Source organism: Giraffa tippelskirchi, chromosome 11 (assembly GCF_054371585.1).
Source record: "Giraffa tippelskirchi isolate mGirTip1 chromosome 11, T2T-mGirTip1v1.2.pri, whole genome shotgun sequence".
Lineage (NCBI taxonomy): Eukaryota > Metazoa > Chordata > Mammalia > Artiodactyla > Giraffidae > Giraffa > Giraffa tippelskirchi.
In genome coordinates this window covers 114,392,627-114,417,510 of record NC_137285.1, presented here as the reverse complement: position 1 = coordinate 114,417,510, position 24,884 = coordinate 114,392,627, and the positions used below count along the sequence as shown (strand labels likewise).

At 43.1% G+C, this 24,884-nt stretch overlaps 1 protein-coding gene across 12 annotated transcripts in view; it reads left to right on the top strand.

The window, feature by feature from the left end:
- The window catches only part of TEAD1 (TEA domain transcription factor 1), a 267,595-nt gene that overhangs the window by 45,065 nt on the left and 197,646 nt on the right, over positions 1–24,884 (top strand). For 3 of the 12 annotated variants that reach the window (XM_081543110.1, XM_081543104.1, XM_081543107.1), the window contains exon 1: positions 24,160–24,260. The exons of 7 other annotated variants lie outside the window; for them this stretch is intronic. Coding sequence is in view for 2 of the 5 variants with exons in the window: in XM_081543099.1 (XP_081399225.1) it covers positions 24,308–24,322 (15 nt within the window). In the remaining 3 variants the exon portion in view is untranslated. Of the gene's footprint in view, positions 1–24,159; positions 24,323–24,884 lie in introns of those variants that run through there. 2 more of the 12 variants (XM_081543099.1, XM_081543100.1) reach the window with 2 other exon arrangements.

Sequence of the window (24,884 nt, the reverse complement as noted above, 5' to 3'; positions counted from 1 at the left end):
ATTTCGCTGTCTCCTACTCTTTTTTGGTGGAATTAATTAACAAAAGTAAAGTTTGAAGTTGTGCGATAATAACATTTTGGTTTCGTGTACGGGCATTTCTGAATCCAATTCCTTCCTTTCCTTTTCTGTAAATTACAGTCTTGTTTTATCCCTGTAGGGTCCTCAAGCATAAGGCAAGGCTAGTCTAAAGTCAGATGTCTTTACATTTATTTTACTGTGATTCAGGCTTTTCTTTTTAAAGGAGAAATTCTATAAGTTTCAATAACCAGCATCCTAATGGTATCTAAAGTATCTTCGTCTACACTGCTTTGGGCTGAGTAGTATAAAGTTTACTTCCATATGCTTTACATGTATCAGCGTATTCAATGAAGGATAGTTCTTTAACTTTTAAGAGTTGGAGAACTTTGCCCTGGGGTTTTCTTGGAGCGGGGGTTGTCCAAGTCTTTCGAGCAACAGCTGCTGAATTGTGGTTACTTTCTGTGACTCTCTTATCCAGGAATCAGGAAAGGACTCATTGTCCTGGCCTGAGTCACAAGCCCCCTCCTCAGGGTCTCCGCAGGGGCAGCAGCCCCTGTTTGTTCACCCCCAACAGAATAGAAGACTAGTTAGTTTGAGGAGGTGATAAAAGGTGCCCGGGGATGGGGGAGTGACTGCAAGGGCTTGCTGTAGCATGCTATGGAGGATGTCCTTGTCCCACAGTGAGGGAGGGAAGGAGAGGGTCTCACACACATCACTCAGGGTAGGATACTGTCCCACAGGCTCCCTGAAACCTGAGATGCCGCTGGTGAGTCAGCCTCACGCCTTGCCGGGCCCCTGCACAGTTCCTGGCCACACAGCATCGCTCAGCCCCTGAGATTCCGTACCATGTGCCTGATTCTAGAGGGCTCTCGGCACACCGCTGAATCTCCGCCTCCTCCTCTTCCACTTTTTTGGTCAAAAGGCCAGGCTAGGGACAAGGATGATTTTGCACTGAAAAGGACAATCCGTGCTGAGATAAGTCTTGGCAGCCTTTTCAGAACCTGATCTGGGAAAAGCCCTGGGTTAGAAGTGCGGTGTAGGTAATGATTTAAGCAACAGATAGCTTGACCAGCTCTACCAGTCTGGAGCTTTGAGCCCTGAGACTCTGTGACTTGAAAATTCTACTTTGGGAAATGAACACTGGGGGCATGGCCTCCCAAAGGGTGGGAGGAACATTTGTCTGGTAGCATTGTCCATAATGAAAGTTCGAATCCTTCCACTCCGCAAGGCGGGGTGTGCTGGTGAATGGAACAGGCCATGGATTCCCTAATCTGTGTCCTCCTCAAAGCATGAATGAGTCCTTGAATCCCCAGAGCCGGTTGCTCCAAAAATAGTTACTGAAGTGGTTTGAATTATAGATTTCTTTTCTTTGGGAAGGAAGTTTGAAATCTAACTCAATCATTTTTCTGGGGCCCTGGCAGGCCAGGTGACCTTTCAGATCCCAGTCAGTTATTGGCCCAGCTGGAGAGCCACCCCCAGCCTCTCCTCCTAAGGGAGGGGCATTTCTCATCATATCGTGTTGTTCTTCTAATTAAATCATGGATAATGTCTTTGGCATGCTTAATTTCTAATTAGGTGACTTTATGGATCAATTTGCATTTAATGTTAAATCTAATGTGGAAATCATTAAAAAGTTAGATCCCTGGGGAGAGGAATAGGTACTTATTCTGTGCCTATTAAAAATAACAAATATATGCCCTGTATTAGCACATGAATGTTTTTTATGGGTAATTGGAAAAAAGTAGAGAATTCAGGACACATAGGTAGTGTGTGTGCCTGTGCACTGGGGAAATGTCTAGTGTTCAGATTTTACAGTGCTTCCAGTTGTAATAGGTACCATCCACTGGAACTTGACTGTATGCCAGTCCTGCGGTAAGTCCTTTAAGGGCATTGTTTTACTTAATCCTCAAAACAACTCTCTGAGCTGAGCATTAGTATTCTCCCCCATTACAGATGAGGAAACTGAGGCTTGGGACATGAAGGCCTTACAGTTAGAAGATGGTGAAGGCAGGGTTTGAATCCAGGCCAGTCTGAGTTCATAATCGATCTTGACTCTTGATTATACAGGGAAGTGCTCCCGTGGGCAGTCAATAACTATAGCCAGTAGAACCCTACCCTGCAAGTGGTCTGGGTGTCAAGTCCACTGGCGTCTAAAGTGTTTGCAGCTGATGGGAACTTTGGGTCAGCATAAGTGCTACCATTACCGCTTTCAGGGAGAGAGATGGGTCCTGAGGTGAGCAGCTGAGGCTCTCTCACAACATCCACAGGCTAAAGAGGCAGTGCCTAGCAGGGGCCACTCCCTGTCCACAGCTTGGTGTTAGGTCAACCCCGGCACTCCCTCTGGGAAACCTCTTCAGGTTGACTCCACACCTTTGAACGTGTGTGTACAGTGTGTTTCTTCAGGTTGACTCCACACCTTTGAACGTGTGTGTACAGTGTGTTTCCTTTGGACAGTGGATCCTCTCTAGGACATTCTTTTAGACTTTATTAATTCTCTTATTTTTCGTGTTTGACTACCTTGTATTTAGTGAAGGCTATAGAGAATGTGGTTTTGAGCCAGTCTCTTCCTTACTGCCTAAGTCTTTCGGTAAACCGTTTAGTCCTAGTTGCTAGTCTGTTGGATGTCATCTGGCTGTCCTAAGGACCTGTGAGTGTGGAAGCGCCAGGCCCACATGATGGGCATGATGTGTGCTTGGTAAACAAGTTCTCCATTCCCTTCTCCTGTAGGAACAGTGGCTGTTTATGGATGAGAGGACCAGATCCAGGAGCTCTCACATTTTTTTTCTGACTCTTGCTGGTGCCTACCGTTCTTTCACTCAACCACTTTGACAAATGCACAGCATCCCAGGCCCTGTTCTAGCATCTGGGGACACAGCATCAGTGCACAGGACACAGGGGATGCTCTGCACCCCACCCCCACATCATGGGCCTTTCTGCATGGTGCGGGCAGACAAGCAAGCAAAATAAACATTAACTGTAGTTGGATGCAAGATACTGCTTCACTACCAGCTCGAGCAGTCATTCACGTCTCTGTTTTTTCAACAGGCGGTTTGAATACCTATTATGTTCCCAGCACTATGCTAAACATGGACATGTGAAACTGGATAACATCTGGGAGCCCAGGAATTATTTCACCAGAAAAAGAAGTGTCTGAGGAACACAGATTACTCTCTTGTGTTTTTCCGTCTTTTTTTTTTTTTTTTTTTTGTTTTTCCGTCTTAAACATTAAAAACAAAAGCATTTTCAGTCTTTGACAATGAATACTCATTTGAACAAGTTCAAGCTTCTAAACCCAACCTCCTCTCCAATCCAGGGGACTTTCTTATGTGTGGGGAGATGAACATATGAGTTGGGTGTTTGGATCTGGCAGATGTTTGCAGGATTTTTAACTGAACTGTGCTGTGCTTATTCTGTCAGTCGTGTCTGACTCTTTGAGATCCCATGGACTATAGCCTGCCAGGCTCTTCTGTCCATGGGGATTCTCCAGGCAAGGATACTGGAGTAGGTTGCCGTGCCCTCCTCCAGGGGATCTTCCCAACCCAGGGATCAAATCCAGGTTTCCTGCATTGCAAGTGGATTCTTTACCATCTGAGCCACCAGGGAAGTCCAAGAATACTGGAGTGGGTAGCCTATCACTTCTCCAGAGGATCTTCCTGACCCAGGAATTCAACTGGGTTCTCCCGTATTGCAGGCAGATTCTTTACCAGCTGAACTACCAGGGAAGCCCAGGATTCTTAACTAGTGGTTCTCAAGTATTCCTGTGCAGAAGAATTGCCTGGGCAGCTGGTTAAATTCAGGTTCAGGTGTTCCACTCCCAGATACAGATCTTCCTTGACGGAGTTACATCCGGATATTCCTTAACTTTTACATACTTTAATTGTAAAGAAAAATCAGACTTCTTCTGCCATGTAAAATTGAGAAAGTTCTGTAACAGATCTTCCTCCCCTTAGGATGAATTATGTCATAAAACTGATAAAACCCATCCTAAATTGAAAATAGTGTAAGTTGAAATGCATTTGATACACCTAAAACCTACTAAACATCACAGCTTAGCTTGGCCTATCTTAAATGTGCTCAGAACACTTACCTTAGCCTACAGTTGGGCAAAATCATTTAACATAAAGCCTCTTTTATAATAAGTGTTGCATGTCTCATGTAATTGATTGAATACTGTACTGCAAGTGAAAAACAGACTGGAAGGGGAAACAGTTTCCCCTTGTAATTTCTGTCCAGCATCATGAGATAGTATTGTACCACTTATCGTAACCTAGGAAAAAGATCAGAATTTAAAATTTGAAGTATGGTTTCTACTGAATGTGTGTCACGTTTGAACCTCGCAAATTTGAAAACTCTTTCAGTTGAATCATCAGTACATCTAGTAGAATTGTCTCTAATTCACCAGGTCTGGTTTGGGACCATTTATATAAGCTTTAACCTGCTTTACAGGTGAGTTGGATACAGGTGGTTTTATGAACCATACATGGATGGATCCACACAGTGCTGGAAGAAAGTTAAACCTCTTCATTTTATTAAGGAGGAAACTATTTCCCAGAGACGGGAGGGATCTTGAAACTAGCAGCAGCAGTTGACAGGATAGGCTGGGGCCTTGGAGCAGAATTGATGTAAAGTCTCATCCTATCTGTCATTTGTAGCTTCATACAGATTTGGGTACCTCCTCCTGCTTCTCTGAGCATCTGTTTGCTCATCAGCCTACCTTACTGGCTGAGAGATGTGATAGGAGGGACCGAGGCAAGCTTAGGATAGAGCCTAGTGTTAGAAATTGTTCCATGTCCCAAGTTAGCATCTTGGTTTCCCAGATTCCTGATTCATCCTTTGAATGTGAGTTGAGCAGCTGCATATGCACCCCATGATTTTTCTTTTTTCACAAGATAAAATGCTATAACCACAATAAAAAGATTGAAAAAAAGAAAAAAGTTCACCCACAAGCTCGCTATCCTACCACAACTGTTTTCATTTTTCCTTTTAACCCTTGTCTGCATGCAGACATATTTCTGTATAGCTGTAATCATATGTAGACTCAATTTTGTATTCTGCTCTTTTCAGTAAACCTTAAGCAAATGTTTTCCAAATGGTTACATAGTCTTCAAAATGATTTTTAATGGTCTTACAATCTATCATCCCACAGGCTGAATTTATTTAACCATTCATCTATTATGGGACATTTAGATTCTTTTTCCCCTACAGTTTTGTGCTATTATAAATAATACTTGGAGATATGGCTTCATCCATATTGTAGATTAGTTCCTTAGGGTGGATTCCTAAGAGCAGGATTTCTGGGTTAAAGGGCGCAGGTTTGTTTTTTTTTTTTGGCTCTTGATGGATATTTCTAAATTGCTTTCCAGAAGACTTGTGCCAGTTTACAATGCCACCAGCGATGCTGTTAAGGTACTAGTTTCAACCACTTGGCCTACATTAGATAAAGTCACTTTTACAAAGGTTTGGCTCAATGATACCTCATTGTTTACTTGGTATTTCTTTGATTATGATAAGGTTGAATCTGGCCTTATTATTATAATGCTTTTTTCTTGGCTGTGTTGGTTCTTCTGTGCAGCTCGCAGGCTTCTCTAGTTGTGATGTGTGGGCTTAGTTGCCCTGCGGCTTGTGGGATCTTAGTTCCCTGACCAGGGATTGAACCTGCACCCACTGCATTGGAAGGCGGATTCCTAACCACTGAACCACCAGGAAAATCCCTATTATTATCTTCTTTAGGTTTAGTTCCTTTCTTTTTTTTTTTTTTTTGATATAGGTAAGACCTAGCCATGTGAGGTCAGATTTTCTGCTCAGAATTTTTTAGGTTCTTAGATTTTATAGTCCAAAAAAGAAACCAAATTCCCAGTACCTAAACCCAGAGGCCATCTGTATAATAAACACTTCGGACATATTTTCCAGTTGGATTCACTCTTTGGGATCTTAATGTCCTTGCAGGTCACCGGTTAACGGGGTGATCCTTGCAAAGGAGAGGGGCCCTTCCTCTTCTCCTTAGAGTCCACTTTGTTCTTTCCTTCTAGCATTCGGCACCCCACTTCCTGTCCCCCACCTCCCCTATAAGCACTGTTTTTGTCCCTTTGGAGATAAAACATGAAAGGATCAGCTTTTCAGTCTTGCTCCTTCAACTTTAAAATGCAGGTTGCCTAAATTATGTAGTACGGAACCAGGATAAAGAAAATCACAGCGTTGTAGCAAATTGCTTTTAACTGCACTGCAAAAGCAGTCGTCTCAGAATCACAGGAAGGTGTATTTGAGGGTGTAATCTTAGCTTGCGGTGAAGGGGAGTCTGACTTGTTTTTCAAGTCGGTCTTGAATAACTTTGTTCTTTCTGGAATGCTCACCATCCTCAGCGTGACAGAGTTTGCTTGATGGCAAACTCTTTCACTGTGATGTACATACCAGGGCCGCAGAACTGGTTTGTTTATTTGCCTGGGGTAAGTGATTGAAACTCCTCCCTTTTGCAGCAGCACCCAGCATGAGATGGGTGACTCTGGTCCCCCAGGTATCCTTAACAGTGGCCCCTGGGATCACACCATCCCCTCTCCAAGGACCACGAAAGGGGTAAAGGACGTGTACTCCTCTGAGCAGGAGACCCAAGTTTCTCATTGTGTGGATCTTGGGTAGTGCTGCCCCAAACGGGCCACCGCCTGGTGTCGGCCGAATAGCCGGACGTCTGTACCTAAGAGAATGGTCACGGCTCTATTGCAGTTTAATTTGTTAATGAAACAAGATGGAGCGCATTTTCCCCTCCCGCACACCTCCCGGGCTGTTTGAGATGAGGCACAATTAATTTATTTGTACTGTCTGTGGAGGCGTATGCCAGCTAATGTAGTGCAAGAGCTTTTATCTTTCTGTTTGTAATGAAGAGGGGCAGGCTGCTGGCAAATTGACAAGGATTACTGATGACTCATTCTCAGACTGCAAAGTGCTTTCTTCTGAAATAATAAAACGTGTGTACACACACATATGTACATGAAAACCTAGTTCCTGTTTGAAATGGGCAGAACTAGTTTGGGAAATTTCAGACACCCCTGAAAACATTGCAGGAGAAAGAAAGGACAGATGAAGTTCTTTCTCCAGCTCCTTGGCTTGGCCTGACAGGGGGCAGCACCCCTTGCTCAGTGGGGGCCCTGCCCTTCTGAGATAGACACTCCCCGCCTAGCTCAGATGCCTGTCTCCTTTGTGCTGTCCTCTGCGCTCCAGTAGGCAGCCTCCCCTACAGCCACCTCCCAGTGGGGCCGGCAGACAGATCCCTGTTTACGTGGGGGGCCTGCCCTCTGGACTGCTTCCTACCCCAGATCTCTGGGCAGCAAGTCTGGGGCTTGGCTTTGCGCAGCCATGAATTCCAGGCCTGTTCAGTGTTTGCCCAGGAGTGGAGTGCACTCGGTTCCTTCTAGGTTTTCCGTGAGTTCCCCAGGCCTGGGCCTGGCCATTGGCAGTGTTACTTGTGGACTGCTCTGTCATCTCACTTTGATATGCTTTGGAAGGAGTAGTTTCTCTAATAGTTTACATTTGCTTTGTCCTTTACAGTGTATAAGGCATTCTGGCCATGACAGCAACTCTGTGATCTGGTTATTTTGTTGCTCTCTTTTATGGATAAGGAAATTGATGACCAAGTGGCTAGCAATGGCGATGAAAACCAGGACTTTGGAGTCTGAAACCTGACCTTGTGATCTTTTAATGATACTCATTCATTAAGGGCAAAAGTTAACCATTTTCTATGTAAGAAATTAAAAGATGCTTGCTCCTTGGATGGAAAGCTATAACAAACCTAGACAGCATATTAAAAAGCACAGACATCACTTTGCTGACAAAGATCCATATAGTCAAAGCTATGGTTTTTCCACTGGTCATGTAGGGGTGTGAGAGCTGGACTATAAAGAAGGATAAGTGCCAAAGAATTGATGCTTTCGAACTGTGGTGCTGGAGAAAACTCTTGAGAGTCCCTTAGACAGCAAGGAGAGCAAATCAGTCAATCCTAAAGGAAATCAACCCTGAATATTCATTGGAAGGACTGTTGCTGAAGCTGAAGCTTCAATACTTTGGCCACTGATGGGAAGAGGTGACTCATTGGAAAAGACCCTGATGCTGGGAAAGATTGAAGGCAGGAGGAGAAAGAGGAGGCAGAGAATGAAATAGTTAGGTAGCATTACCAACTCAATGGACATGAATTTGCACAAGCTCCGGGAGATAGCGGAGGACAGAAGAACCTGAAACGCTACAGTCCATGAGGTTGCGAAGAGTTAGACCTGACTTAGCAACTGAAAAAGAACAGCAGTGTAAGAAACATAAATGATTGGCTAGGGAAGCTATTCAAGAATTACATGAGAGGGACTTCCCTATCAGTCCAGTGGTTAAGACTCCTCGCTTCCATGGCAGGGGGCCTAGGTTCTATCCTTGGTTGGGGAACTACGATCCTAAATGCTTCTAGTTGCAGCCAAAAAAAAAAAAGAAAGATGTACATGAGAGAACATAGATGTTTCTGTATTTCTCTAGAATAGCAGGAAGTTTATAGGATACTTTTTGAAGACCTGAAAATAATCTGTTTTGCCCCCTTTTGCACTGGTCCAGAGAAATAACCTCTCAAGGGCAGTCTGAGTGTTCCTTCCTGTGTCAGATGGCTAGTCAAGCTGGTTGTGCGATGCGGGCTCAGGGTAAGTGCCCCAGTTGGTATTGTGACCCAGGCGTGAGCAACGCAAGTTGTTCCATGGCCTTGTCGACTTTCACAGCTGGAAGGAACCATGGAGATATTATAGAGGAGAAAACTATGGCCTGGAGAGAGAGAGATTTTGTGTTAGGAGGGATTTCATTCATTTATCCAACCATCCGTCCATGCATCTGGCAAATATTTATTGAGGCAGTGCTATGTTGGGAGATAAAGCTTGGGCAATGAATGAAAGAGTCTTGTTTCAAGGAATGTCCAGTAGTGGGTAATAGGGAGGGGCAGGCACTCACAGTATGAGGTTAGGGTTTGAAGGTGTGAGGTTTTGGGGGCTCTGTCGGGGGCATAGCCACAGAGGCTTCCTTAAAGGAGTGGTGCCTACAGTGAGACTTGAAGGTTGGAGCCGAAAGTCACTGAAACATGGAGAAGCTATGTCAGCTGAAATCTGGGGTCTCCCCAAACTCACACCCAGCAGGAACTGGTGCCACTGGAAAGGCTTTATGTATGTCCTTTAGGTACTTAGAAACAACGGGTGTTAGGCTCCCTGAGCCTCAAGCATGTGTAAGAAGTGCTCGCAATAGGTCCACCCCGTGCAGTCTGTAGCCACTAGCCACAGTACTATTCAGCACCTAGAATTAAGTTGCTCCATCAGTGTACAGTGGCCGCTGGGCTTTGAAGACTTGGTAATAAAAATGAAGGTGAAATACCTCATTGGCAATTTTTTTTATATTGATTACAGGTTGAAATAATATTTGGGTGTGCTGGGTTAATAGAGGTTACTGAAATTAATTTCACATTTCTTTTTTCCTTTTTTAATGAGGCTAGTAGGAAGTGTGTAATGACGTGTGTGGCTCATGTTGTGTTTCTGTTGGGCAGCGGTGCTGGGCGGAGAGAGGCACCTGGGAGAGGAAGTGGGTCGGTGATGAGAACACAGGATTCAGAAGAGATGTGAATCGGGTCCAGGGGTACAGCCTGTGGCAAGCCTGCGTGCCCCTGCCCTTCTCTCTAATGTGGCACTAGCAGCCCTACAGCTGGACCTGAGAATAAAGTCAGAATGCCTCTGAGAAGTGCACCGTGGTATGAGCTGTGATCCTCCTGATATTAAGACAGGTTGGTGGGAAGACTGGATATCCCATACACTATATACTGATGTTTTAAAAGGCAGATGAGAAATTTGGCCAGTCGCAGAGTAAGAGGCTGGAGTGTGGGAAATGCATGCAGTACACAGTGAATTACAGACTGGGGGTGGATCTGTGTGACATGCCGTGGATAAGAAAATTCCATCTCTGTTGCACTTGGCTTGCTCTGCTCCAGGAATTCCCTCATCTCTCACACTGGAGTTTGCATCCAGGCTTTTTATAGTCCGCGTTTCTTGTTTTGTTTAGTCTCCAAAGGTCAACAAGAGCTAATAACCATTTCTTTCTTTCTTTTTCATCTTTGGGTGTTTAGTATTCTATTCCTAAAACTCAGCACTCATTAAATGCTTGATGAATGAATTGTCATCATTCTGTAAGTATTTACTGAAGACCTAGTATCTATCTTCTGGGCTCCAGAGATACTGCACTGAATAGGAGGCCAGCCCCCACCCCAAGATGCTCACTGTGGGGAAGGAAACAGTTGCTAGTCTAAGGTAGAGAGGACTACAGGAGAAGTGGAAAGCTTTCCTAATTGCTACATCTTGTGACCAGAAGGATAATTTGGTTAAAAATGGCAAAGGAGAGAGCTTTGAGACAGTTGCAGCTGACCGGAGTATGCTTTCTTATAATTCCCTTTTGGACAATAAAATCCAAGAACTGAGTTTGCCTGGGATCCTACCAGCCCCCGAGGGTTTCCAGCACTGTGGCAGTATTCCATATGAGTATCGTGTTTGTATATTAATTACATTTTCTGTTGTCAGTTTACAGACCCCAAAGATGTTGCAGAATTCTTAGAGCAAACTGATAGCCCTCCCCACTGGGAGTGACCTGGGCTAATTGGAAGCCTCTTGCAAGACCGGTGGGGCAGAGGCAGTCTTTTAAGGGCCAAGCAGGGGCTATTTGGGGGCATGAAGTAGCTGTGACCTGGCATCGAGGTGGCAGGCGGGCAGACTGTCATTTCAGCGGGAGATAGCATCTGATACTCATCCCTTCGGGCTAGTCTTAATAATAGCGGCGGATAAATAAGCTGCCTCCAGTATGTTCCCAGAATATCTCTGTCTGCAAAATGTCTTTGAGGGGATATTTGACTTGCGAGCATGTGGTTGATAAAATAAATACATTTTAAAAATGTAAACCTCTCTGTGAGAGGTTTTAGTCTCTTCTGTCCCTCGGGAAAAATCAGGCCCTTCTTGAACATCTTTTCTTTCCTCAGTGTAGAATTCCTGCCATACTTTGTAAGAAGAAGTATTTTTGGAATGTAACACCTGCAGAAATATAAAGGGGTTGTGCCCAAACCATTGAGCTGTGGCTGTTGTGTGGGTGGGTTCTCCGTGGTTTGTGAAGAGATATCAGCCCTGACACCTGCAAAGCATTTGAGGCGCTGGGCCAGGGTTGGAGGAGCTGGAATTCAGAGGCACTTAAATTGTTTTTAGCTGGATTTTGTGGTCAGACAGCTGGATGGGGCCATTCTCTCTAGTATTAGAGGATCCTTACCTGATGCGAAGGTTGACTCATTTGAAAAGACCCTGATGCCGGGAAAGATTGAGGGCAGGAGGAGAAGGGGACGACAGAGGATGAGATGGTTGGATGGCATCATCGACTCGATGGACATGGGTTTGGGTAGACTCCGGGAGTTGGTGACGGACAGGGAGGCCTGCCGTGCTGTGGTTCATGGGGTTGCAAAGAGTCGGACACGACTGAGTGACTGAACTGAACTGAACTGAAGTATTCAATTGCATCTGTGCGAACAGACTTGGTGCCTAGAAAAGTGCTTGGCATGGTATAGGAACATAATATATGGTTGTTGAGTGAGCGAATGACTGAATAAACGAGTGAGAAGGTGAGTCAGTCCTTTTGCTGGGCTTTGGAGAGACATCTTGCTGAATGAGCGTGCCCCTGGCCCTTGCTTCTTGAAGGTAGTCTGTACATCGGCAGCAGCAGCCTCACTTTGTTAGCATAGGAATCATCTGGGGATCTTGTGAAAATGCATGTTCTGATTTAGTGGAGCTGGGGCTTGGCTAGGGAATCAGCACTGTAACATGTTTCCATATTGATGTCAATAGTGCTGGTCCATAGGCTATACTTTAAGTAGGGGTTCTGGGGTGTTGGAGCTGGAGTGCATGTTCAGTCATGTCTAACTCCTTGCGACCCCATGGACTGTAGCCCGCCAGGCTCTTCTGTCCATGGGATTTTCCAGGCAAGAATACTGGAGCGGGTTGCCATTTCCTCCTCCAGGGGATCTTCCTGACCCAGGCATCAAACTCACATCTTTTGTGTCTCCTGTATTGGCAGGTGAGTTCTTTACTGCTGAGCCACCTGAGAAGCCCTAGGGGTTCTATTAAGGTTCAATTGAATCACCAGTAGTCATTTGTGAATTACCAGCAGCACTAGGGGTTGAGGATAAAGATGGAAGCCTTGGTCCTTGTCTCAAGAAAATGTCGTCATAGTGAAAAATCAAGACTCAGCCTTAGAAGTTTGAGAAAAAGCAATCGCTGTTGTACCTTGTGGTGTCAGAAGAAGTCAGAAGAAAGTTGAAAGGAGTGGAGGACCTCTTCGTGGAGGTGATGCTTGAACAACAAGGTAGAATCATATGATCTCGGAATTAAAGTTTTCTGCTTCCAGTGGAATAGGATCCCTGTAACTGCCCATCCAACTTCTGCTTATACGCTCTCATGACAGGAATGTATTGTCTTTTGCTTGTATAGCACTTTATTGTTTATAAAGCAGTCTCACAGGCTTTATCTTGAAATGTCAGCTTTACCTTGTGAGGTTGTATACATTTTACTGCCATGTTACAGTTGTGGAGACTGAGACTCCTAGAGATTGTGACTTGTCCAAGGCTGTGTTCTTTCCAGTGCCACTGCTGGGATCTGAACCTTTGATTCCCAGTTGGATGTTCTTTGAGCTGTACTCCATTGGCTCTGATGTGGTGAGAGAACAGAGAACTAGATCCTAAAAGCTTGAATGAGAATGTGAACTGATATAGAGAGTGAAATAGAAGTATTATGGATTCTGCAGCATAGTTGACTTGAGCAGTGTTAAAGGATTTGGAGTATATAGATTTAGGAGAAGCTAACCCTGTACACCATGGAGGCTTTCCCTTCAGTACATCCCCAAATAGTCTGAAAACATTCTAGAGGCACAGCCTTTTTGATGGAGAGCTCACTATAACAGTGGAACTGTTTATTTCTCTCACAGACCATTGTCTTATATTGAGTCAAATAAGGTCTCCTAGAATCTTCACCCATTAATCCCAATCCCCCCTTTCCTGCTTAAGTTACAAGCCTAATTCCTCTTTTTATATGTTAGAGCATTTAGATAGACCATTTTCTTTTGAAACATTTATGAGAGTTTTTCTTCCCAGATTTACAGTGTATGTCCACTATGAAACTTTGAGAATATATTGTGAAGCAAAATATAGAGAAGTAAAAAAGAGAATTGGAAACTATCAATAACTTCGCTGTTCATAGGTAATCAGTGTTGTGAGCTTCATACCACATTGTCTTCCAGACCATTTTTAGTGCAGTGTTTGATGTATGTGTATGTTGCTGTTTTTACAAAATCAATCATATTCTTTGTGTATAGTAGTTTGTAATTTTCTTTTCCTTATAAATAGAATTTTCTTTCCTATCAATAACTGTTTATGATATTGCAGTTGATAACATTATTTTATAATGAGATAGGTAATATATTCAGTTTCATCAGATATTTTGCCTATTCCCTCTCATATTTTAAACCCCTGCTTTTGGGTTAATGTCAGTGCCTCTATAGGTTAGGTCAACTATATCTCTGTTGTCTATTTCTGGGAGCGGAATGGTAAAGTCCAAGACTAGTTTGAAGATGGCTCTTGTAGCCATGTACGTTGTTCTTTCTCCAGCTTCACGATCCTCATTCCTATTAGGACATGGTGTCACACTCCTGTCAACTTGCTGAAATGTGCACACTTCTAGCTGTTCATCCCTGTATGATTGCTGGGACCCAGATGTGAGATCTCACTTTTCTTACTGTGAATGCAGCATTCTAAGGGCAGCCTGATACTGCATTTGCTTTTATAGGAGCCTCATCACACTGAGTCATTGAGCTTTTGGGCAACCCAATCCCTTAAGACTTTCTCATGTGATCTTCTCTATGCTATACTTGTGAGTGGTTTTTTTTTTTGGACCTAAGTGCATGACTTGACATTTATCCTTATTAAATTTCTACCTTGTTAAAGTCAGCCGGTCATCATATCCTTTGAGATAGTATCAGGAGCAGACTCTCTCATCCTTCAGAGTGACTGTCCCTTCCAACTCCCAGTCACTGGCAAATTCCAGTGTCAAATGATTCAGCAGATCCCAGCAGTCATTTATGTCTCCATCTTCCTCACTGGGTTGTGAATTGTTTGGGGCCGAGACCATATCACATTAGTTTTCTTAAAAAACCTAATTCCTACTTCAGTTTTTATTTTATGTGACCTAGCAGTTACCCAAAAAATGTTGACATATGGATATTTGTTTGGCTTTCTCTCCAGGGACGAAGGCTTGGTGGTAGTGTCATAGTGATGACAAATATTAGAGAAGTCAAGCCTGGGTCTCTAGGTGAGGAGCCTACAGTGGGGTTGAAGAGAATAAAACCTGAGTATCAGATGTAGTAAAGATAAGCATAGAGACCTCTGAGGTTGCTCAAGCATTGCTCGTTTGGGCTGGAGTTAATTGTTGAGAAGGATCTTCATGTCTTCCAGGAAGGCAGGCGGTGAAGGGATTCCTCTGGGCACAGTAGGTGAGTGCCTGAGGCCGTGAAAACCTGAGTTGAGAGAACAGCAATGGCAGGGGACAGGGACCATGTGGTTTGCTGAGAGAGCTGATGATGGGAAACCAACACGCAACCTCTGAGAACTGAGCTGAATCATGATCACAGAGAGGATTCTTATCTGACTGTCTTGCAAGGTGCAAAAAAAGTTGGTTTCTCTTTTTCCTTTTATAGTCATTAAGCTTAAGGCTCACAAAGGTAAGACCTGTTCACCGTTGATTCCCCTTAGATTAGAGTTGGAGGGAGACTAGAGCCCAGCAGCTCAGATTCTGCCCTGGGCCAGTCATTATGATGTGAAAGTGGCTTGGGGCCTCCTCTGTTTACCAGCTATGGTCTCTGCCTTTGGCCCCTCATCAGCTTTTCTGATCCTCAGACTCCTCACCTCTGAAAGGAGAGTAATACTGCCTCCTTGCTTTTGTGAAACACACGTGAGATGGTGCCATGAGAAGTGAGGTCTGAGTGCTGGGCTTGGAGCATAGCTGCTGCTAAGTAAAGGCCTGCTGAGGTAGATGGCAGTGAACTTGGCAGCATTTCTTAACCTCATGAGAATGGAGGGACAGCAGTGTGAGGGTTCCAGATCCCTCCGTGTGGCAGTGAGCTTTTGCAGGCGTGAAGGCAACGCTGGGGCCCCTGCTCCTCACCCCAACTCTGCCCCCCCAGCAGTTTCAGCTCTCCTGGTTGGGACCAGGGCCCTGTTTACTAAAAGGCAAGATTTCCTCCAGGAAGAGGGAGAGGTTCTTTAGGGACTGGGTCTAGACCCTGGAGTTCGAGCACCTCCAGCCCTGGTCTTCTTGGGAATTTCATGACTTCTTCATTGCATGTGACCTTAGTTTTTGGTGCAAGGTGAGGTTGTATGATTCTGGGGTAGACACTCAATTTATCTCTCCCGCTGCCTCCCCGTACATGCTGGTATCTGTCACACTTCCCTCAACTACAAGGAGGCTGGTTTATATTTGTATATAGATGCACACCTACTTGAATAATGCATATATATGTGTGCATGTACATATAGATGTAAACAAGTGTGCATTCATCGCTAGATATACAAAAATAAGCAGCCATTTATTTAAAAAAAAAATGAAAGATCTAAAATTGTATTTGAGCTTGGTTTACTCTTTTGTGTTGATTAAATGTTAATGTGCTGCAATTATTTTAATTTAGTAAAGGAAGTTCAAACAGGGAGATGGGAAGAAAATAACTCCAGCTAATTGGTGAGAGTCTGAGGCCATCCAGAAAAGCAGTTTAACCAGCAGAATTTGAAATGTTTTAGGTATCTGGTTCAGTTTTTCACTGGTTTTTGTGTTTTCCCTTTTCTAGTTTAGAACTACTGATGGTTTCCTCTCCAAAGGATGGCCATCTTTTCTTCATAGTTAGCCAGGGTTCTCTTTCCCTCTCTCTTCCTCCCACTTCCTTTTTTGGTTCATTCACTCTGAGACTTCTGAGTCAACTTCGGGGAAAGGAGGTTTAGCAGGAAGGGTTAGAAAAGGGAGAGAAAGAAGTAGGAAAAAAAATATCTCCTCCTGCAGTGGTTCTCTGCCATTCCTGGTCCCTGCCACAGACCAGGGGCTGCCATTGGGCAGAGATGGGGTTAACATGTTTGCCAATCCAGGCATTTCCCTGTATGTTAGCTCATCACTACCCTGGGAGGGAGCACATGAGGACACCGAGGCGTGACCACATTACACATGTTGCCCTGGTACAGCAGCAAAGTGGTGGAGTGTGCATTCCAGCCCAGCCCTCCACACTCAAGTCAGGCTCCCTACCCAGCTCCAGATCCTCGGGTAGATCTTTGCCTGCCCTCCCTGACTCCTAAACCTGCTTTGTGTTTTTCGAGCACCTACTCTCCGCTATGCACTGTTTTGGATTCTTGGGTTTCAGCTGATGTGTCTGTCTCTCACTGGGCTGTGAGATCTTTGAGGGCGGGGTGGGTATTTATTACTCATCTTTATCTCTCCAGCGCAAAGCCTGGCCCAGAGTTGGCCACATGCCTGTTTAAGGCTAATTGAACAAATGCTTGTATGTGTTTTATGACACCGAAATAAACTCTGAGCAGTCCAGGTACCTAACACTTCTGTGTTCCAGCCCTACATAAAGCAGGGGTGAGGAGGGAAGTAGGAAACGTTTCTCTGTAGGCCATGCTTTATCTGCACTTCTACAGAAGGGAGTAAGGCAGTCCCTCAAGCACTGTATCAGTATGTGTGAACTGTGAACACAGTCTCCTTTAAAATGTTAGTTAATATGATTATGATATTTGTTTACTCTGACAAATTGCCTCTCAGATTTATTTTTTTTTCTTTTTCTTTTTTTGGTATGACACTGACGTTTTTTTTTTTTCGTTTCACATATGATAATTTACATGCTTCCGTGCCATTCTCCCATATCATCCTGCCTCTCAGATTTCTTTAAATCTGTATGTAATATCCTGAATTCCAAATGTATCCTTTTTCTTCTTATGTACTATTTCTGTTCAAAACTGGAGTATGTGAACATACTTATAGCCTGTTAAGACCAAAGAGATTTTTTTTTTCTAGACTTTGTGTGTGTTGTGTGTGAGTGCACGTGGATGTGCCACTGCCCTACCTAGAACAAACTTTTCAGGAAACACAGGATTGCATAATAGCAATACATCTTAAAATAGAAATAATTCAATTTAAAGAAGGCACATGGAATTGGAAATATTATTTGTGTTTAGGATTTTAGATACTTTGTTGAATTCAACTAATGGTAAAGTGGGATCGATGTGGTTATCTCTCTTCTTTGGAAGATAACGATTGATCAGTGATTATTCTTTAAACCCCAAAAATCTCAGTGTCTGAATAATCACTGTATTCTGAGTTTCAGATGAAGGTATAATCCTCAAGCTTATTGAATGGGGCTTGAACATATTAAGTAAATAGGAAATTTTTATCAATTTTAATGGTCATATGGAATGTGATGGACTCCAGCTGGAACCTGGGTTTTTGATTCCTGTTCATTCACGGAGTAGTTTCATAGGTAAAGCAGGGGTGGAAAGGGAAGCAAGAAGTATTTCTTTGAGATAAGACAGCCAAATGAAGCTTTTACTTCTCTTTTAAATGAGTTGTTATACATGAGAATGTATTTTCTTTTTAAAATTTACCCATAATTTTCTTAAAAGATATTAAAAGCCTTTAGAAATGGTTGGACAGAATTATAAACACTATTTTTTTTATTATTTTGTCACAGTCTGCTTCTTTCAGAAGCAACAGTGCTGTCAGAATGTGCATGTGTGTGTGTGTGTGTGTGTATACGTGTGTGTGTATATATATACACACACACACACATATGTGTATCTGAATGAATGATGTGGTCAATAATATTTTAGGAGACTTTAACAAGATTCAAATGTTGGACAATCCACCCACGTTTGGGCCAGAAGTCTGCTTGTTGCATAGACAGCTGAGTGGAGTAGAAATAGAATCCTACTTTTGACAGCTACTTTAAAGTCCTGTTTCGACTCCCTTGTTTATAGATGAGGAAAATTCTTTTGCTAAAGGTTATATTATTGTCCTGTCTTATCTTTCCCAGCAGAAATTTAAGTCATCAGAGTTAGTGTTGACACATCTAAAGAGTTAGACTAAAGAGGCAAGACTAAGCAAAAAAAAACAAGGGAGAGAGAGACAAAGTAATCATGATCTCCATTTAAAAATGTCCTCTGACTGTCAGTCCTCTCTATTTCAGATCCTCAAGTGTCCTTTACCTATGATTTTTTGTGAATGAGTAAGAATAAAACCTAACATTCATGTGAGGACTTTGCTTACCGATTGAGGGTTTCCAGAAACACACAGGCAGGTGTATCTCTTACCTTGACAGTCTTTACTTTCATTTCAGTGTGACCTGGTTGGAGCTGTGAGTAGCTCAAATGTGCACATGTGTCCTAAAGTCAGCTTCATGCTAGAAGTCATTTATACTCTTCAGCTGGGTCCTATATGCTTTGCATAGTGGAGTTACAGAGTGGATGAGCCTTGCTCTTCATAGTTTGCCCAGTAATTAGGAGGGTGGTGGGGGAGTGTAAAGAAAACACACTTGCTCGGTAGCAAATCCAAAAGTTTGTTCTCCTCTGGGAGACATGCACCAGACTTGGAAGTATGTGCAGCAGAACAGTTTTAGGGATGGTGAAGTAATTTTTATGGCAGAAACACTTGCAGAGGAAATTCAGTACAGCTACCAGCTGCCTTGAAGAAGGGAAAATGGTCTAGGCAAAGAACAGCAATTAGCTCCCCTGCCTTTTGGACTGACCCCTCAGTATTGATAAAGATTTATCAGCCTTTAAAGAATGTTTTCTAATTTTAGCCTGAAGAATAGGTGCCTGACGAATTGATCAAACTGCAGTTTAAACTTTTGTTCTTGCAAAGAAGAAAATACTCCCTTGACCTCAAGAGAATTTGAAGAGGCGATGTGTTTAAGCCCCTGTGCTGCGCCTGGCACCTGGGTCTCAGTCTGGGTATTGGAAGATGGGCACGGAGCTGTACCTCTGGAAGGGAGGGGTATAAATTCTGGAAATAAGCTGTTCACACTCACACACACACACGCACACACAAATCCCCCCTTTTCTAATGGAGGAGTAGGAACCTGTCTGGCCATCCTCTGCGGTTGAATTCCCCGCCCCGTCCCACCCCTCCTGCTCCCTGCCCCCCACCTTTTTTTCAGTTTCAAGTTAGAATATCTGAGTACTGTTGTCCATTGGTATGTGAAGGAGCTGGTTCAATGAGCCCCCATGCAAACTAGAATGTGTGGATGTAGATTTGTCCTTTTGTGACCTAATATCACTTAACATAATGTCCTCAAGGTTTATCCTTGTTGTAGTGGATTTCTTTCCTGTTTGAGGATGAATACTCTTCAAGGCCATATTTTATTTTAACCCCAAGCATGTGTGAAATATTCACCCACCAACACATGAATTCATTCTCTCCTGCCTTTAATGAGTAGTCATTCATGCAGTTTTTTGGCCACCCATCCATCCTTTTCTCTTTCTCCCTCCCTCTTTGATTACATGTTACCTGCTGTCTGGGCTAGTGACCCATAAGACAAAGACTACCTCTGTCTGCTCCCCATCCCAAACTTGTCGTCTATGAGGAAGGTGGAGTTGGGCAATTACTAAGCAGTATCAGTGAAACGGTGGTTGTGTGTTTAAAGTTCCATGAGACGTGAGAGGAAACATAGCAGATGGCATGAGAGCCAGGCAAGGCTTTGCTGAAGAGGTAGCACTTGAGTTGGCCTCTGAAGTATGTGTGGCAAGTCTATAGGTGGCTAAGGGGAGGGAAGACGTTTCAGAAAAGAGGACCAGCAGAGCAGCAGCTGGGAGACTTGTTTATACTTCACACAATCAAGTTGGGTAGTTATCGGTTTAGACTCTGCAGTCAGACTGTTCAGATCCTGGCTTTTGTCTCTTAGTTTCCTTGTTTCTAAATGGTAATAATGATAGTACTTTTCTTATAGTGTTGTTAGGAGGGTTAAATGCATTGACAGATAAACTGCTTAGAATACGGTCAGGTATAGAACGTATACTCTGTAAGTTTTAGCCATTATTGCTCCTGAAATGTTTAGAGGAACTTGAAGTCCTTAGGTCTACCTAAAGTCGGCTATAATCTGTGCATTGTGTCTGCGTTCGGAGGTTGTGAAGACTAGATGTGGAGTTTGAGATTGGTTGGGTGGATCCTAGTGGTAAAACGGGGTTCAAGTGTTCACAGATGCCCAACCTCCAAGCTTTCTTGTATTTAGGTGCTCGAATATCTCTTGTATCTGAGTTTACTTAAATTTTCTTAAAGAAAATCAGAATAATTTATTAAAAATTACAAAACAATGGAACATAAAAAGTGTAAAATAAAAACCTATAATGTCACCCTCCTAACAGTAACAGTTTTCTTTTTCACTTCTGTAGAAATATGCATAAAGTTAGAGTTGTAATTACATATGTATACACACATATACATATATACACACAACTTTGTAGATAATACATATACACACAGTTTTGTATTTTGCTTTTAAAAAATTTATATTTTTGTATTTTGCTTTGAGAAACTTTCCTTTGTTTGTCTATTCTTTTTGATTTTTCTTGTAAATGAACACACAGTTTTCCTTTGCATTTGTGTTGTGGTTTTCTTAATCATTCTGCCGTTTATCGTAGTATAGACAATTCTATCATGTAGATTTTTGTGCTTCTGATTTTTTTCTCCCATGGGATTTTCTCTTAATAAATTTCTAGTGTTAGGATTATTGGGTCAAAGAATTTCAGCCTTTTGAGACTCTTAGTAAGTATAGCCATTTGGATCTTCACATCCCTAATACCTCTAGGATAGTTCCTGGGTCATATTCACTACAGATGTTATTGCTCTTTTAAGGTTTGCTGATTAGGAGGTTTAAAATAACACTTTAAATTTGCTTGAATTTGCCATCCTTTCTCCCTCCTGGTGAAGATGCATGTTTTGTCATATGCTTATTCTTCCTGTGTGACTTGTTGACTCATTTCCTTTTCTGGTTATGTTCTTGATATTTTCCAGTACAAATTTTGAGTCGTTAATTCACCATAAATACTAGCTTTGTGTTGGAAAAAAAAATTCAGGTGCAAGAGTCAGAGCTGTTTCCCTGTCCTTCAGTAGCGAGGGTCTCATCTGTGCCACTGCATTTCTGGAGAGGGAGAAAGAGGCATCATTGCTTGCTAGGCCAGCTCTGCTGGGGTCCCAGTGGCCAAGAGTCTGGACACTCTCCAGTGACCTTGCTTTTTAGCTGCTTTTTATTGTGAGCAGAAAAATAGAGTGTCTATCCATTATCGCGACTCTAAAAGTGTGCTGACTTCATTTATTGGCTCTCTCCTACTCCTCATGTCCCATGCCTGCTAACCAGCATACAGCAGGCAATTTGTTTTCATCTGTCATAGATCAGGGGTTGGAATGGACCTTCTCTGACATGCTTCCTACTCTAGTTCCCTCCACAGCATCCCTGTTAAGAGATTGCTCAGCTGCTCCTTGATTACCTCCAGTGATGCGAGGTTCACTCTATCACAAAGACAGACCTTGAACTCAAGGTGCGATAGATCTGGATCTGGATTTTCTATTTCATCTGTGGATAAAAGACTTACTGTTTCTAAGCCTTATTTGCTTCATTATCTGAATAATGGATATGGTAATATTATATCTCTACCTAATAGAGTTGTAATGAGGATTAGAAGAAATAATAAAAGTAGAGTCTTAAACCCTGTTCCTCACACACAGTAGTGAGGAATAAATGTTAGCTCTGAATATTATTTCCATCTACTACTGCAAGGCATTTCCTTAAATTTTAGCCATTATATTTGATTTTAAGAACCAAAAATATTTTTATACCCATCAATTAGAATTTTACTGATTTGGCAAAGAAGCCTTAGCCCCTGTAGTGACTTGGAGTTTGGAGTATATTCTTCCACCATGGAGGTGTGGATGGACATTGTCTTGGAGCTGGCTGCAGCTTGAGCCACCTTCCCAGTGGCTGTACTGGACAGTGCTGTAACGTATCCGGGCTGACACCTTCTTGGTTTTGAAAGCCTGATTTTGCAGACCCCTTGTTTGTCCTTCTTCCCTTTCCTGGCTGGTGTTCCTGCCCTGGCAGCCCCAGTAGAGGATGGACAAAAACATTTGAAGGAAATGAAACTCTGTTCCACAGATAATAGAACTAGTTATCTGTTCTCTCCCACAGAAAATAGTTAGCTCAGTGAAGAGGGGGCTAAGGTAGAGGTTGTGCTTCCAAGTGCGCAGTAATGTGCCCTGCCCCACATGCTGCTTTTATTGGTGTTATAGAGCGATCCAGTACCAGGGTGGTCTGGGTATAAGTTAGGCTGTACTGACTCCTTTTATCTCTAGACTTCAGCATTTCTGTATTTTTGCTTTAGCTTGCTGAGACTATAATTGAGGATCTGAGAGCTCCTCCAAGTCTCCTGTGATTTAAGCAGATAACTTTTACCCTTGGGGGAACCAGTGTCACTGGTGTTTCTACTAGGTCCATGACCCTCAGGATTGTGATGTTTGTCTTTGTCTGAACCAACTCACTGTGCTTTGTAGAGAATAACTTAGTGGGAACTGCCCCCCTCCCCTGCCTCCACCCCCAGCATCTTGGTAAGTTCTTCCTATTAATTGTCCATTTCAGTTTTAAAAATAGAATATTAGAGAATGAATTTAAGAAACAGCACTGATGTGATGGTAATGAAGATTTTAAACAGTGGTCTCTGAGGAACTGGTTGGAGGGGAGGATTAACAAAATTTAAAAAGCAAATCCTGAGTTACAAGTGGTAGGTGAAGAAGGGTGATGTTTAAAATATTTAACAGACAGGGTGGACATCATCAGTGGAAACCACTGGAGACAGCCAGGTGTGCCCAGCACTTACCCTGTACTTGTTGGGTAGTGAGGAGGTCGGGGGCACTGGAAGAGGAGCGGGAGCTAAGGGGACAGGCATTCGTCAGGCTTGGGTCCCTGACTCTTTCCAGCCTGTGTGGAAGTGTTTCAGTGTTTTAAACAGGTGCTGGCAGGGGCAGCGTCTGAATCACCTTTGACAGATGTTAAGAAGTGTTGGATCTGTGCCTTGGCTGTCTTCTTTTGTCTCAGTGCTGAAGGGACCTTGGTGGTACTGGCCTCTTGGTAGGTGCTCGGAATGTTTCACGTTAGAATTTAGGGGTGTCTGTTTGGAAAGTACTGAGACACATTGCTTTAATCAGGAAACACTACAGTGTGACAGGCACCGTCCCTGTCTTTATGAGGCTCCCAATCTGCACCAGTGGCTTCAAGTTTTTGCTGCCCCTGGAATTCGAGGAATCTGTCAGAAGTCACTATAAGGATGTTTGTCATACAGTGAAAAGTTGGGCAAAATCTAAATGTCAAACCATGGAAAAATAGTCAAATAATAGTATATCCACGGCATGGAATACTATGCCTCTTAAATTCATGAATACAGAGGATGTTTCAGGACTCAGGAAAACGCTGAATGTGAAACCTTAGGTGGACAATAAAAGAACAATAAAAGAACACCACACAATAGGTAATAATAATAATAATGTTATAGTACATGAAAATACATTAAAATGCATTGTTAGCCCTGACTATTATTTGGTGGAGGGCAGTGGGTAAAGTTAACATGTGTTTCTGTTTCCATTCTTTTGGTCACCTGTGGGTGTTAACTTTATAACTAGAGTCATCCTATGAATACTATATTTCTAAAATCCAGTTTAGAGTGTTAAAACATTATTTGTATGATCAGCGACCGAGTATTTTGAATTTAATCAGGGAGAAATACTTTTGAAGGTTGTGTTTATCGTCTGTAAAGGAAGCTGCTGACTCGGTGGAATAAAAAGTAAGAGCCTAGGTTAGCCTGCCGATGCTGGGGCCCCAGCTTCCAGACTGCAGGGGCTCCGAGAGGCCCTAATGTGCTTGTTGAAAGGCCCTCCTTGGCCTCTTATTAATGTCCCTTGCTGAGCCGTGCTCTGCTGTGCCGGCTAACCTTGTCAGAAGGTTACTCGTGGCTCTCCAGGGCTCGTCTAATTTTAAACCCAGTGTGCCGGCCAGTGTGGTGGCGTGGCATTGGGCTGTGGGGACACTAACACTCCCTGGAAGATACGGCTGGGGAAAGATGAGCCGAGTCCCTGGGTTTTTCTCATCCTCCTGTAAGTGACCAGGCCCGCTGAACAAGCAAAAGAGAGCTGGGATAATAATGAGAGCTTTTATGGTAAAAATCAGGATTATTAAAGATCTTTTAGCAGTGGCAGTGCTGGTGGATAATTGCACGGTGTGGTGTGTCCTGCATGAGTTGTGTGAATTCTGACCCATGGGGTCCTCTCTTCTGGGAACTCGACTCTGACTGTTTTTAAAGCAGAATGAAGCTGCCTCTCATTTCACTGTTGATTTGATGCTCCTCTACATTTATAGAGCTCAAACTCTGCTGATATTAGGCTCCTTCTCTGAAGTTTTTTACTGGTTGGGTTGGAAGAGAGCTATTATTTCTTCAAAGCTAAAAAATAAAAGATACAGAATCTTCTTACCTGCATGTCTATCAGCTGCTGTTGGCTGCCACTAGGATTATCATTTTAAAGATCCCCTTTGTCCCCTTTTTAAGTATTTGCAATTGAGTCCTGTTTAGAACACTGCTGTACCATTTAATACTTGTAACCCTGATATTTTAACATGAAACAGACATTGGTAACTACAAAATAACATGATGTTGGGGAACCTTTCTCCATCATAATTAACTTTTAAAAAAGATAACAGAGAATCCTTTTTTTCTCCCCATA